The sequence below is a fragment of the Tachysurus fulvidraco genome, chromosome 3, assembly GCF_022655615.1.
Source record: "Tachysurus fulvidraco isolate hzauxx_2018 chromosome 3, HZAU_PFXX_2.0, whole genome shotgun sequence".
Classification (NCBI taxonomy): Eukaryota; Metazoa; Chordata; class Actinopteri; order Siluriformes; family Bagridae; genus Tachysurus; species Tachysurus fulvidraco.
Window position 1 is genome coordinate 22,318,927 of NC_062520.1, and position 14,486 is coordinate 22,333,412.

At 39.5% G+C, this 14,486-nt stretch overlaps 1 protein-coding gene across 9 annotated transcripts in view; it reads right to left on the reverse strand.

Moving 5' to 3' along the window:
- creb5b (cAMP responsive element binding protein 5b) overlaps positions 1-14,486 on the reverse strand; it is a 54,035-nt gene that overhangs the window by 22,913 nt on the left and 16,636 nt on the right. For all 9 annotated transcript variants that reach the window (XR_007140181.1, XR_007140180.1, XR_007140179.1 and 6 more), the window contains exon 6: positions 3,718-3,841. Coding sequence is in view for 5 of the 9 variants with exons in the window: in XM_027149293.2 (XP_027005094.1) it covers positions 3,718-3,841 (124 nt within the window). In the remaining 4 variants the exon portion in view is untranslated. The remainder of the gene's footprint in view (positions 1-3,717; positions 3,842-14,486) is intronic.

A 14,486-nucleotide genomic window follows, 5' to 3' on the forward strand; every position in this document is an offset into this window, starting at 1 on the left:
CCTCCAGTCCCCAGACGACCCCCTCTGTTCCCCACGAGCCCAGCCAGGTGGACACAGAGCAGCCTGGAGAAATTACTGGGGAAATATTTGGTATAAAAATATGTCCCTACACTGCACCCCTTTCCTGGGACGTCAGTCTCTTGCCAAAAATCTGTCCAGCTTTAATTCAATCACCACTAAGCTTCTTTTCCCTGCCATCAATATGGACTGGCTTCAATTACAATGAGAACATGTGTTGTGTCATTAAAACCCTGATGTGTGTGCTCTCACACGCTGACTCTCTCTGCAGTCTTCTCCATACGTCCAGCTCTTATTGACTTTGCCTCAACACAATTAAAGTTACGGACACTCTGGTAGGAATCTATACTCTAGGATGGCCTCCTGTGTCACCGATATGTGCAAGGCCCTGGGAAAGTTAACTGAAAAACCAGTAAATCATGAAAAACATAAATAAATAAATAAATAAATAAATAAATAAATAAATAAATAAATAAATAAATTGAGTAGGCAGTGTACAGTACTGTCTTTTTAAAATCCTGAATGGAATAAAATATACTCATATTAAAGAAGAAATCAGTAAAAAAATATCCGTACTCTGATTAATAGCATCGCTCAACACAAAATCAACACTAAATATATTTTGGAAAATTTTATTTGCGGGTGGAAAGAAATGATTCCACTGAATCACAAAGAACTAAATCACTGAGAAATAAACTAGTGTGAGGAAACTGAATGAGGAACATAGATGATTTATGTGAGATAATTGATTATCACTACTTATTCACTATTAGTCTGGATAACAATTAATAGGTAACAATTTAGAGATAACTCCTTTAACGCAACCCGACTGGACAGAGCAGATAACGGAAAGCTGACACACATCTAACACAGGTTGCTGGTAGACCTGCTCTTGGACACCTTGTTCACTCACCCCTTAAACCTTTCTAATTAGATTTACTATAGATATCACAGTTCGCCTCTAATTCAAATCACTCGTTCATATCAATGCACTTGTTCCAATATGTTCTTACTTATTAAGTAAATTAACATCGATCTGCAAACCAGAAACTTTACAAAAACTATGAGTAATAACGACAAACTTAAAATGTCTCATCAAATAAAAATAAGTAGTCTGATAAAGAGAAAGTCTTTGGGACAGTGGAAGGAAAAAATAGAGGCTGGCAAGGAACTATTTAATAAGAGGAAATATGTCATGTGACATTTTTAAACTTATTTTAAAAATGTATTCTTTTGAAAATTGCTTTGGTCTAAGAGGAATTAAACACTGGATGTATTGAAAAAGAATTTACTTTTGCTATCAAAATGACCTGTTGGGTTGTTGGATCTTTTCCTAATAGCACATCCTATCACTGTTTACTCCTTATATGATAATCATAACGTTTAAACTGATTCAGTTTACAGATCAGTATAATGTGTGTAGTTAGATCAGTGTTAGTGTGTGTAGTTAGATCAGTGTTAGTGTGTGTAGTTAGATCAGTGTTAGTGTGTGTAGTTAGATCAGTGTTAGTGTGTGTAGTTAGATCGGTATAGTGTGTGTAGTTAGATCAGTGTTAGTGTGTGTAGTTAGATCAGTATAGTGTGTGTAGTTAGATCAGTGTTAGTGTGTGTAGTTAGATCAGTGTTAGTGTGTGTAGTTAGATCAGTATAGTGTGTGTAGTTAGATCAGTATAGTGTGTGTAGTTAGATCAGTATTGTGTGTAGTTAGATCAGTATAGTGTGTGTAGTTAGATCAGTGTTAGTGTGTGTAGTTAGATCAGTGTTAGTATGTGTAGTTAGATCAGTATAGTGTGTGTAGTTAGATCAGTATTGTGTGTAGTTAGATCAGTATAGTGTGTGTAGTTAGATCAGTGTTAGTGTGTGTAGTTAGATCAGTGTTAGTATGTGTAGTTAGATCAGTATAGTGTGTGTAGTTAGATCAGTATAGTGTGTGTAGTTAGATCAGTATAGTGTGTGTAGTTAGATCAGTATAGTGTGTGTAGTTAGATCAGTGTTAGTATGTGTAGTGAGATCAGTGTTTGTGTGTGTAGTTAAATCAGTGTTAGTGTGTGTGGTTAGATCAGTATAGTGTGTGTAGTTAGATCAGTGTTAGTGTGTGTAGTTAGATCAGTATAGTGTGTGTAGTTAGATCAGTATTGTGTGTAGTTAGATCAGTGTTAGTATGTGTAGTTAGATCAGTATAGTGTGTGTAGTTAGATCAGTGTTAGTGTGTGTAGTTAGATCAGTGTTAGTGTGTGTAGTTAGATCAGTGTTAGTGTGTGTAGTTAGATCAGTATTGTGTGTAGTTAGATCAGTATAGTGTGTGTAGTTAGATCAGTGTTAGTGTGTGTAGTTAGATCAGTATAGTGTGTGTAGTTAGATCAGTATAGTGTGTAGTTAGATCAGTGTTAGTGTGTGTAGTTAGATCAGTGTTAGTGTGTGTAGTTAGATCAGTGTTAGTGTGTGTAGTTAGATCAGTATAGTGTGTGTAGTTAGATCAGTATTGTGTGTAGTTAGATCAGTGTTAGTTTGTGTAGTTAGATCAGTATAGTGTGTGTAGTTAGATCAGTGTTAGTGTGTGTAGTTAGATCAGTATAGTGTGTGTAGTTAAATCAGTGTTAGTGTGTGTAGTTAGATCAGTGTTAGTGTGTGTAGTTAGATCAGTATAGTGTGTGTAGTTAGATCAGTATAGTGTGTGTAGTTAGATCAGTATTGTGTGTAGTTAGATCAGTATAGTGTGTGTAGTTAGATCAGTGTTAGTGTGTGTAGTTAGATCAGTGTTAGTATGTGTAGTTAGATCAGTATAGTGTGTGTAGTTAGATCAGTATAGTGTGTGTAGTTAGATCAGTGTTAGTGTGTGTAGTTAGATCAGTGTTAGTGTGTGTAGTTAGATCAGTATAGTGTGTGTAGTTAGATCAGTGTTAGTATGTGTAGTTAGATCAGTGTTAGTGTGTGTAGTTAGATCAGTATAGTGTGTGTAGTTAGATCAGTATTGTGTGTAGTTAGATCAGTGTTAATGTGTGTAGTTAGATCAGTATAGTGTGTGTAGTTAGATCAGTGTTAGTGTGTGTAGTTAGATCAGTGTTAGTGTGTGTAGTTAGATCAGTGTTAGTGTGTGTAGTTAGATCAGTGTTAGTGTGTGTAGTTAGATCAGTGTTAGTATGTGTAGTTAGATCAGTGTTAGTGTGTGTAGTTAGATCAGTATAGTGTGTGTAGTTAGATCAGTATTGTGTGTAGTTAGATCAGTGTTAATGTGTGTAGTTAGATCAGTATAGTGTGTGTAGTTAGATCAGTGTTAGTGTGTGTAGTTAGATCAGTATAGTGTGTGTAGTTAGATCAGTGTTAGTGTGTGTAGTTAGATCAGTGTTAGTATGTGTAGTTAGATCAGTATAGTGTGTGTAGTTAGATCAGTGTTAGTGTGTGTAGTTAGATCAGTGTTAGTATGTGTAGTTAGATCAGTATAGTGTGTGTAGTTAGATCAGTATAGTGTGTGTAGTTAGATCAGTGTTAGTGTGTGTAGTTAGATCAGTGTAAGTGTGTGCGTGTGTGCGTGTGTGCGTGTGTGTGTGTGTGCGTGTGCGCGCGTGTGTGCGTGTGTGCGTGCGTGTGTGTGTGTGTGCGTGTGTGCATGTGTGCGTGTGTGTGTGCGTGCGTGTGTGCGTGTGCGTGTGTGCGTGTGTGTGCGTGTGTGCGTGTGTGTAAGTGAATGTAGGCACTCACAGGCATTAGTACGGCAGAGGATCCCTGCATGGTTGGGTCAGGCAGCGTGCCAGGCATGGAGGCTGGCAGAGGCTGTCGATGTCTGCTCCTGTGTAGCAGTGTTGAGAGAGAGCCAGGAACTGGGCTGGTGGAGACAGACAAACGGATGGACAGATGTGTGAGACTATGTGGGCTAACATGCACATATATGCACTTTCAAAACCGTAACAATGATGCACATGCCCGCTAACGTAAGGCGCATTGCATGTGGTTTCACAGGAAGCAGACTTCCCATTTTTGTTGGTCCTAATTTCTAAGAAATTAGTGTGAATATTTCCACACTAATGAGTCATTACCATCTTTTCTGTCAATCATAATTCTCACTGGACTGAAGCTGGTCTAAGCTGTGACAGTGAAGACTATATTAGGGCAGAGTTTTCAGGAGGCTTTCAATCAACTAATGATCTCACATACATCAACAGATATACAGTTTATTGATTTTATAGATTCACCCAAAATTATTTTTCCAACACAGAAGCTTTAACGTTTTAAAATGAACTGTGCAGTTACAGTAATATATCTAAATATATCAATATATTACTTTATGTGCAAAAGATGACGTGACTTCCTTATCTTTAAATCATTAAGCCTGTGTGGGCAGAATGCGGTTTGAAGTGCTAAAGGTGCTGTGATGACATATAGGCCATACAAGGTCCTTTACAGACATCACAACAGCATGCACAAAAGGGACAATTAAACACACACATTTATTCTCACTGGAAACTGAGAGGCATTGTGTAAAAACAAAAAGCTCTTAATGTGATCTGTTTAGTACAAAAATATGTATGAATCTTCAGGGTGTTCATTTAAATTGAGCAGTGTTTGAATTGGCTCTGCTGAACATCCTCTCCTCCTAAACCTCGGATATATGAATAACTATAGTTCACTAATCTCACTAAATCGTAACAGACAACCATAACAAAAATAAAGAACTGCTGTTATTATGACCGCTTTTATATTTAATACCTAACCCTGTTAACTGAAAACAAGTGGTCTGAACCTTTATCCGGTTATATCTGCAATTACAACTCCACGTGGTCTTCGAGGACAACAACCTCCTAATGAATACACAATTGTCAGACTGTATATGACTACAGCAAGGACATTATTCATAATAACACTCTCTGGTGGTTATAACAGTTTATAATCACACCATCCAGTATCACTCAAATGAGGATGAGGTCCCCTTTTGAGTCTGGTTCCTCTCAAGGTTTTTCCTCGTCACAGACACCACAGTCACCTCATGGCTTGTTCATTGGGGATAAATACAAACACATTTGAATATAAGTCTAATATTAAATATTAAACCTTTTCTTATTAAATTTCTTATGCCCTGTAAAGCCGCTTTTAGACAATGTCCACTTATATTTTTTAACATTGCTATACAAATAAAATTGAACTGAATTGAATTTGAATATCCTTTAAAATATTGGGTTTAAAATGATGTGCAGGAACATTATATTGTCTACAATACATCATGGCAACATACACTTTTTTGCCTTTTTTGCATGACAAGATGCTAGAACATCCCTGTCATTTTAAATAACTCGTTATTTATGGTCATGTTGTTGTCTAATGAAATGCATCACTTAGACCTGTTTATTGGCAACATGTTTGGCAACAACTCAGTATAAACCTGCTCAAGCCTGGACTAACTAATGCTACCTTTGTCATGCATAACAATGTTAGAAAATATTATTAATACAATGTTAGAAACATAGGTCTGACAGCAGGCAGTTTTGCTTATGCATGGTATATACATGCCTTCGCTTCGTGCTAATATCATAGTTTGGTTTAGTTTAGGCGGTTGGTTAGATTTATTTGATTTGCTGAGCTGAATAGCTGATTGCAATTTAGTGCGATCTCTAAATGTTGTGCTGATACAATTCAATAATTAACGTGTTTCAGTGCTGTTGGCTGTGGTAATATTAAGATTGTGGAAATTGTGTGTGTGTGTGTGTGTGTGTGTGTGTGTGTGTGTGTGTGTGTGTGTGTGTGTGTGTGTGTGTGTGTGTGTGTGTGTGTGTTTAGATACAACACATTATCTATTAGATTTAACCACTCAGCGACTGAACTCTCCATGTCAAGTTGTTCACAGCTAAACTCCACAGAGCTGGCACTTTACAGTCAATCACATCCAATACTTCTGGCACATATTGCCCTGTTTAATGTGCACTATACAGAACAGGCACTCAATGATGTCATTTAAGCAACTGCCATCAATTATTTAGCTGGTAAGTCCAAAGCTTTGCAGCTGCCCTGCTACAGACAACACAATTACATTTCAGTACGCAGCAGGCTTATGTGGATGCTTATATTTTAGCATGCATGCTAATGTCATAAAAGAAGGATGTGCCTAACAACACAGAATAAGGAATAATCAACATTTGCCAGCACCGAGCACTAAAATGGCCAGGAAGGAGGGATGACAGACAGCTGGAAGGTAAATGTAGGAAAGGGGGAAAACATTCCTCACCTGAACAAATACATGTATTTATACAGGCTAAATGGCAGCAATTGCACTGCTGACGTGCACGCACACACACACACACACACACACACACACACACACACACACACACACACACACACACACACACACATATATACACACGGGCACTGTCATTAGCATTCTGACATATTGTCATTTATGTTCAATGCTCCAATCCATCACAATCAATGCTAGGGCCCCTTCACAAATTTGTGACATGTAAACGAGATAAGTGAGTCTCAGCCTCTGACACATGCCTATAAGGATTCAAGAACAAAATCAGATCAACCACTTTTAGTCCTTCAGTTTAACCCTGAAACACATTTCAGCCATATTTTTCATCTACCAAAAAGTGTTTATCACACCAACAAACTTGCTGAACTACACAAGACCTTTCTATGGAGCCTTCTATGGAGACATTAATCCATTCAAATGTATATGACAAATTGTGCAGTACAATCTAACAGTGCTCTAATGAAGCTTTATAAATGTTTGACTTAGCTGTAACAGAATGAAATAAAAAAAAATTGTTATTAAATGTCTGTAGAAGTCTTTAAAGCAATGCTTGTCAATTCGAGTTCTCACACAAGACACAAGAAATGATTTCTGATTCATCGGCTAATTAATAAGCCTTTAGTTATAGGATGGAAAACACTCTGTTTCTCTCATTCCTTTTGTGCTCTTAAAACAAATTAAATTATTAAAATCCCTACCATTTCCTTTTCTGTGCTGTAGTGAGGAGGACAATAAATCATGAATTTAATTGATCCTAGATCTTAATTGATTCGATCTATTTTAATAGCACATATGGCATCTAATCAGAAAGAAGTGCTTCCTCGGGTCACAGTACAAATAAAATTTAGTTATGGAGTAACTCGCATTAGCATTAGAGTGAGACAGAGCAGTATAACACAAGGGCTCAGTTCGAGACTGGGACTCCACCCAGGCAACAAGGAGATGAAAAAACAAGGCTGTGGAGCGAGAAAGAGAAAAAAGGAGATGGAGTAACAGAGAGAGAGAGAGAGAGAGAGAGAGAGAGAGAGAGAGAGAGAGAGAGAGAGAGAGAGAGAGAGAGAGAGAGAGACGAGCGAGAAGGGTCCCTTTAGGCTGATTCTCTTGTGCATAAAGGCGCCCAGGGCAGGAAGGCCTCCAAATTGCAGTTGAGCTTGACTGATAGAAAGAAAGCAGCTTTCCCGCTGTCAGCTACTCACCTGACCCACAGAGACCAAGGGGGGTTAAACTAGACAGAAACAATTTAAGACACAGAGAGGTCCCCCAGCCACCTTGGGAACACCCCCCTCCCCCCCTCCCCCAACGTTGAGGCAGAAACCCACCATGGATTGTCATTCATCGTGTATACACATTCTCTGACAATCCCTGTATTCTATTATAAAAGAAACAACACAGATTGTTACATGCAAACTATAAACAACAGAGTGAAAGACTGAACAAGCTGATTCTCTATTGTGCTATTCACGCTGGTACAAAAAAAAAATCAGCAGAGCTGTATCTATCTGTAGCTGTACTTAACGAGTGATCTTTCACTTGTTTGCACTCACTTCATACTGGGTCAGTCACTAATCATATTCTTGTTATAAATTGAGCTAAAGGCAAAAATATTGACAAGTTGAATTCTTACTGAAAAAAATCTAAGACCAATTTGTCCTGCATTAGTTTACAGTGCTATCGTAGCACATATCTTTAGGTCTTCGTATATATATCGTTTATATATTACCAAATATGTATCAAATATATATCTGATGGTTTTTATCACAAAATGTTTCTAGTATAATATTTATAGATGGCAATAGACTTGCTTCAGGAAATGAAAGTTAGCATAATATGATAGCTTAAATACTAGAATTATTCTAATATGTCATTATAAAATGTATTGTTATAAGCTCTGTGTTAGCAAGTGCTTGTGTTTATTACCAAAACAAAATGTACAGCAGGAAAACTCCTTACGGTGAGTGGTTTAACTCACTCACCTAATGTGGGGAGCCGTTAGCGCCTTTACCTACAAAAAAAACCCCTCTATTTATTTTAAAATATAACAAACCATTTATTTTTATAGCCTGTACCGATGAACGCTCACAGAGCACTTTCAAGAACACTATAGTAATACAGGGTAGAGCCTTCTCTTCATCAAGGCTTGAATTCTACAAGATGTTGCAAACGTTCCTTTGAGATTCTATTTCACGTTGACTTGATTGTATCACCCAATTCCTGCGAATGTTTCAGACTTTCATGAAGTGAATCTCTCATTATACCGCATCCCAAAGAAGGTCGCTGAAGAACATTGATCTCATTTTCATAAAAAGTTTGAGATGATTTTTCGTTTGTGACATTGTGCATTATTATTGTCATTAGAAGATGGTAAATTGTGGCCATGAAGGAATGCACACGATCAGCTACAATACTCAAATAGCCTGTGACATTCAGGTCATGATTGATTGGAATTAACAGCCCAATGTGTGCCAAGAAAACACGTAGCCTACACCATTACGCCACCTCCAGCCTGGACTTTTGACACAAGGCAAGTTGGGTTCATTTAGTCATCGTGTTAATGCCAAACTGTGAAATCGAGACTCGTCAGACCAGGCTACATTTTCAACGTCTTCAACTATGCATTTTTGATGATCCTGTGCACACTGCAGCCCAAGATTTCTGTTTTTTATCTGATTGAAGTGGAACAACATGGTCTTCTGATATTGTAGCCCGTTCGTCTTAATTTATGCCTTCTACTGCTGCCTGATGATTGGCTGATTCCTAATAAAGTGCTCAGTGAGTGTTGCAATATAATTCAGTTGGTGTGGTTTGCTAAATTACAAAATTATGTGGTTTCTTCTTCTGTATATTGATAATGAAATTGAATGTAAAGTTGAATGTAAAGGGACATATCACATGATATTATGATATATACAGATATAATAATTATTTAAAACGTATTATACTATAGGTTTTTGCCACACTGCCATACTGCTAACATACAGTATATAAAATGTGTGTGGAATTGGGCAATAATAATCAGAGTCATGGTGAATCAAAACACACCGACACACTGTGCTGCCTGACCCTTGGCTCTCAGATTACACACAACCCACTCTTCCCAACATGACATCACTCCTCTTTCTGTCTTATCTCTTGCTTTCTTCCAGTACTGTAGTTTATTTGTGTCTCCATATTCTTCCTCTAGCTTTTTTTTCCTTTAGCTCTGATGAGACACTCAGCCCTAAGACAAACACAATTAATCCTACTACACACTTGGGCATATCCAGGTCCATATGAGATGAGAGGACTCCATGTGTAGCACTTTAGCTCTATGAGCTCTGTATGTCATAGACATGCTCCAACTGCACCGACAGGGTGGATGAATCTGATTTTCATGGGTATACAATGGAAAGCATTGTCCGTACTATAGGTCATAGAATTTGTGGCAAAAGCTATGCACAGGTATCTGCATGCATACAAATTAGACAGCAGACATGTAGCCAGATCACAAGGCTCAACCTCAGTCACTTGAACACAAGTGGCCTGGTTGCAGCATGCAGAGAAGAGAGAGAGAGAGATAGAGAGAGGCACAGTCAGCCCACTGACTCATATCCTTTCCTTCTTCTCTCCTTCCAACAATGATGTAATGCTCTTGGCTTCTTGCCCTCCAACCACCCGCTACCTGCCCCCCCTCCACACACACACACACACACACACACACACACACACACACACACACACACACACACACACACACACACACACACACACACACTCTGCGCCATGCTGGTGAGGTCAATGCTAACTGGAGCAGACACGGCAGGAGCAAGGAACTTTTACTCTGTGTGAATGTAACCAAAACAGCCCCGGGCTCACTTCCAGCCGCTGGGAGATGGTGGTGCGGTCTCCACAACAACAGGCCTAAACAGTGAAAGAAACAGAGAGCGTCCAAACAGCTTGCAGCTGCCTGGAGCTCTGAGTAAATACAGCACAGGACCTGCTCCTGATTTACCACTTTAATCACGAAGAAAGAGGGAGGGGGGGATTGAGATACAAAGGGGCGTAGAGCATAAGAGAGTACCACAGTGCTTGAGACAGCTAGTACAGGAAGGAGTATAAGAATGTGATCAAATAAATCAAGTCCTAATGGCTTGTGAGACTCTTATACAAAAGAGTGGCAATTACCACATGGAGGCGGGGCATCAATCTTGGTATGTCCTTGTCCGATTGCTTAAGGACCTGAATTATATAAGTCAACATGTGGAATTATATAAATTATCCAGGTGTGAAAGAAATGCAGTGACAGGCACCATCAACCAGCTAAGCACTATCTATAAGAGTGTGAAACTTGTCCTCGGACATCCTCAGGGCAAAACAGCATCCTATAATTCTTGTAGTGTATAACGAACCCATAATTATATGCCAATATTTCCCTCAGCGCAGGGGGGAACTGGTCCAGGGAGAGAAAAAAACGATCTGGCGCAGGACCAGATTTTTCCTCATGTGACTGAAACTGGCCCACGAGTCCCGCCTACACCTGTCAATAGAACCTGCTGCCCATATATCACCCTGAAAGCTTCACTCGTCACTTGTATATAATCCCGCCCACCAGTTGCTGACTGCAGACAGAGCCAATCAAACAGAGTCGGAGCCAGGTGACAGCTCTGTTGATGCAGTCCATTGGCTGGGATACAAAGTCTTGTGTAGAGATTTGCGGTGTTCGGGAACACTGGCTACATTTATCAAAACCTGTTTCTCAGTTTCATCATAATGACACTTCCCAAACAGGGCTGTGTTCTCTTCTCGCCAAAACCACATCTGCAGGCTTACTCTTAATGTCAACCCATAAGCCTCAAGAGCACCAAGTAAATGTATTTAAATCACATGTTTTGCAAGAATATGTGACACCTTGTGGCCCATCTTCACATTCCATTAAGGTCATGCTTTATATCTTCCATACACTTTGGCTTCAGTGCTGTTTTCACTCACTTTTTTGGTCTCTTCACCTAGCTCAACCTGATCAGGCAATTTTTCTCCTCTTTAAAGCTCTCTTGCTCACTCCCTACTTTACTTCCTCCAGCTGCTCATTTCATCATCCCCATACCCATTAAAGTCTTCATCTTCCCATACTCTTCCTCTCTTCCCTCAACCTGAGGGACATTCCTCCTGACAATCCGCTCTTGATCCCTTTCTTCCTCTCTTCCCTACTCTCTGTCATGGCGGGCGGACAGCCCTGGGGCTGTGGATGACACAGTGGTGTAGGAATGAGAGGAACAGGGCCTGGGCGTTCCTCTCCAAATGCTCTATTAAAGCCTGCGCTGTACACAATGAGCTCACTCTAATTCAGCTCAGATGTACATCCTGCCTGTCTGCCATCTCTCATTCGTTCTCTTCTCTCTCTCTCTACACACATCATGCTCTCTTTGTATATGTATGTCATAGGTCATGACGTTGAAGACTGATTTCTAAAACCATACACAAATTCAGAAGATGGAATTCAATATTTTTTAATATTTCAACTAAATACAGATTCCACGTTTCCTGTTCATAAATCACTACATTATGTAATGACGATACTGTGATACCAACGCAATTGTGGTCCAAAAGCAGAAGGCCATAAAAATGCAACTTACTGCTAAAACAATGATAATAATTATAAAAGACAACGATGATGACAGGCTATGAGTATGCAAGTAAATAATGCGATTTTATGTAATCGTAATAGTTCATTTCCCAGTTCCTCTGTGCAAGTGCAGTGAACCATTTTTCCTGATTCTCTAAAATTAAATGACTGACTCTCTCTCTCTCTCTCTCTCTCTCTCTCTCGCTCACACACACACTCTCTCCACATGCTGCAATGTACATATATTGCAATGTACTATTTCAGTAGTTGGTTTCCTTTGTGCACATCAAAACTACCTCAGGATGTCCTCTGTTTTCTGTAGGTGTGAAAACAAGCATGCATGCAGAGCTATAGAGTCACATCCCTTGAACACACACACACACACACACACACACACACACACACACACACACACACACACACACACACACACACACACAATAACCGTCACATAAAATAATGTGTGATGATAAAAAAACATGCACCTCTCTGATGCTCTCTCTCTCAGCAATTCACACACTCACACACCTCCTCCCACACACAAACACCCACACACACATACACACATACACAATAAACTGTATGCCCACAATCTAATTTTTAGCAATTATTTAGCTTGATATTTTAGCACTGGTGTGGACTGGAAATAGCAACACAGAGAAAAGCCAAATCAGATGCTATGGCCATTAGTGTCCTTGTATTGGATCATAAAAATTAATTTTGCAGCGTAATTTTTTAAGAAACTAAAACCTTTAAAAGATTTAAAAGAAGATATCTGACTTCTTTCACCATTGGCATGTAACCAACAAATGGACTCAAAGTTTATCATGATCTTGTGTCTACTTAGGCTACTGATGCTACACCTGCTAATGGATTAAGCATGAGCTTACTGGTCTAATAAATCTCATCGAAAAAGAATAAAAGTGTTATCTGACCCCCCCAAACTGACCAGAAGATTTATCACACGTTCGACCCATTCGAAGTCATTATTAAGCTTTTTTTTTATTAAGCATTTTCCACAACTCCTGCTCCATGCACATGTTGCTGCTTCATGCTTCCATTCACCACCACCACCACCACCATCCCCTCCCCCACAATAAGAGAGACTCAGGGACTCGTACAGTGTTTTATCTCACGCGGTTGACTAGCTGTGTCTAACATGTTTAACACTGACACAACTCAGAAACAGATGGTTCCAATTCGAAAAGCCGAGGCCGCTTAATTCATTCGAACGCTCCGAATCTCCCAACAGTGGTCAGTAATGGTAGCCATGATGTTCAGATTCGCTGTGTTGTGCTTTTTCCTTTGTAATTTCTTCACAGTTTCTGCTGGTTTTTGTCAAGGTGTGCATCAGAGGGCTTTCGTGCTCAGGGACGGCACATAACAGGGGAACATAGGCAAACTGATGGGGTAAGTGGGGGGTTGGGTGTTGGAGGGGGTCCTTGGGCTTGCAGCTGTGGGCCTCTCGGCTCAGCAGGCCTGTTTGAGTAAAGCCAAACTTAATTGATTCCAAGCCTCAAAAGCACTTTACTAAACATGTTGCAGCAACGGGTTTTCTTTTTGCTCTCTTAATTTAACAAAGGCCCTTTTCCTCATTCATAATCCACAGTCTAATACAGCCAGGAAACAGACACAGTAAGGATCATAGTAAGGATCTGTGATTGCTATGTATGTATGTATATATATTCTACACAGGAAGTATGCAAAGCCTTTCTGACTTTCTGTAAACTCTTTACAATATCAGCTTACCAGAACATGCTTTTCACTACATTAACTCTGCTACACTTTCCATGCCGGTTATATGTGTACCATAGTATACTAGTGTACTATAGCCAATTGTCTACAGAGTAACAAAACTGGTTTTCTTTGCATATTCCAGATTGGAAATGAGTGCACACTCAGCGCTGCTACCCCATCCCTGGAACAAATGATGATTAAAGTTTTTGTTCAGTATCAGCTTTAAGTGTTGTGAAACATGAACCTGCTACCTTCTGATCAGTTGTCCAAAATGTGAACCATCAAACAACTACGGTTAAAGGCAACATAGCCTTGTATACCCCTTATCTGCCAGTCTTACACTCTTCTTACTGAGCTAATGAATCGAATTCAATTCAATTTATTTATATGACACGTTTAACAACTCACACTGTCTCAAGGTGGCTTTACAGAAGCAAATGAGCGCTTCATTTAGCCATAGTGCAGCTCTGAAGAGCTGCAGTGTGTGTGTAACATTGCTGATAAACCATGCAGTGTGTGACAAAGCATCATATTTACAATGCAGATAAGAAGGATGTGGAGCCCCTGTGAACAGAAGCACTTGCTGACCCCCTGCATCCTGCCGAAACGGCTCTGGGTTTCAGAACATAACATTTCTGTGCCAAGGGCTTTCCTTGCTAGGCTTTTCCCGCTGAGGTGGACATTTCCACAATCACTGCTGCCGGTTCAATGGGGATAACCAGCAACCTCCGCAGTCCCCGTAAACAATATGGTCTTGTTTGATTCTGCTGTGTGACACTCACACTAACTCACTGGAATGTCATGTCAAGATAAAATAATCTGTAATTAACGATCCACACATTTGACACCAGTTGTTCTTTTAATCAATTTAATTCCTTAGAAAAGCAC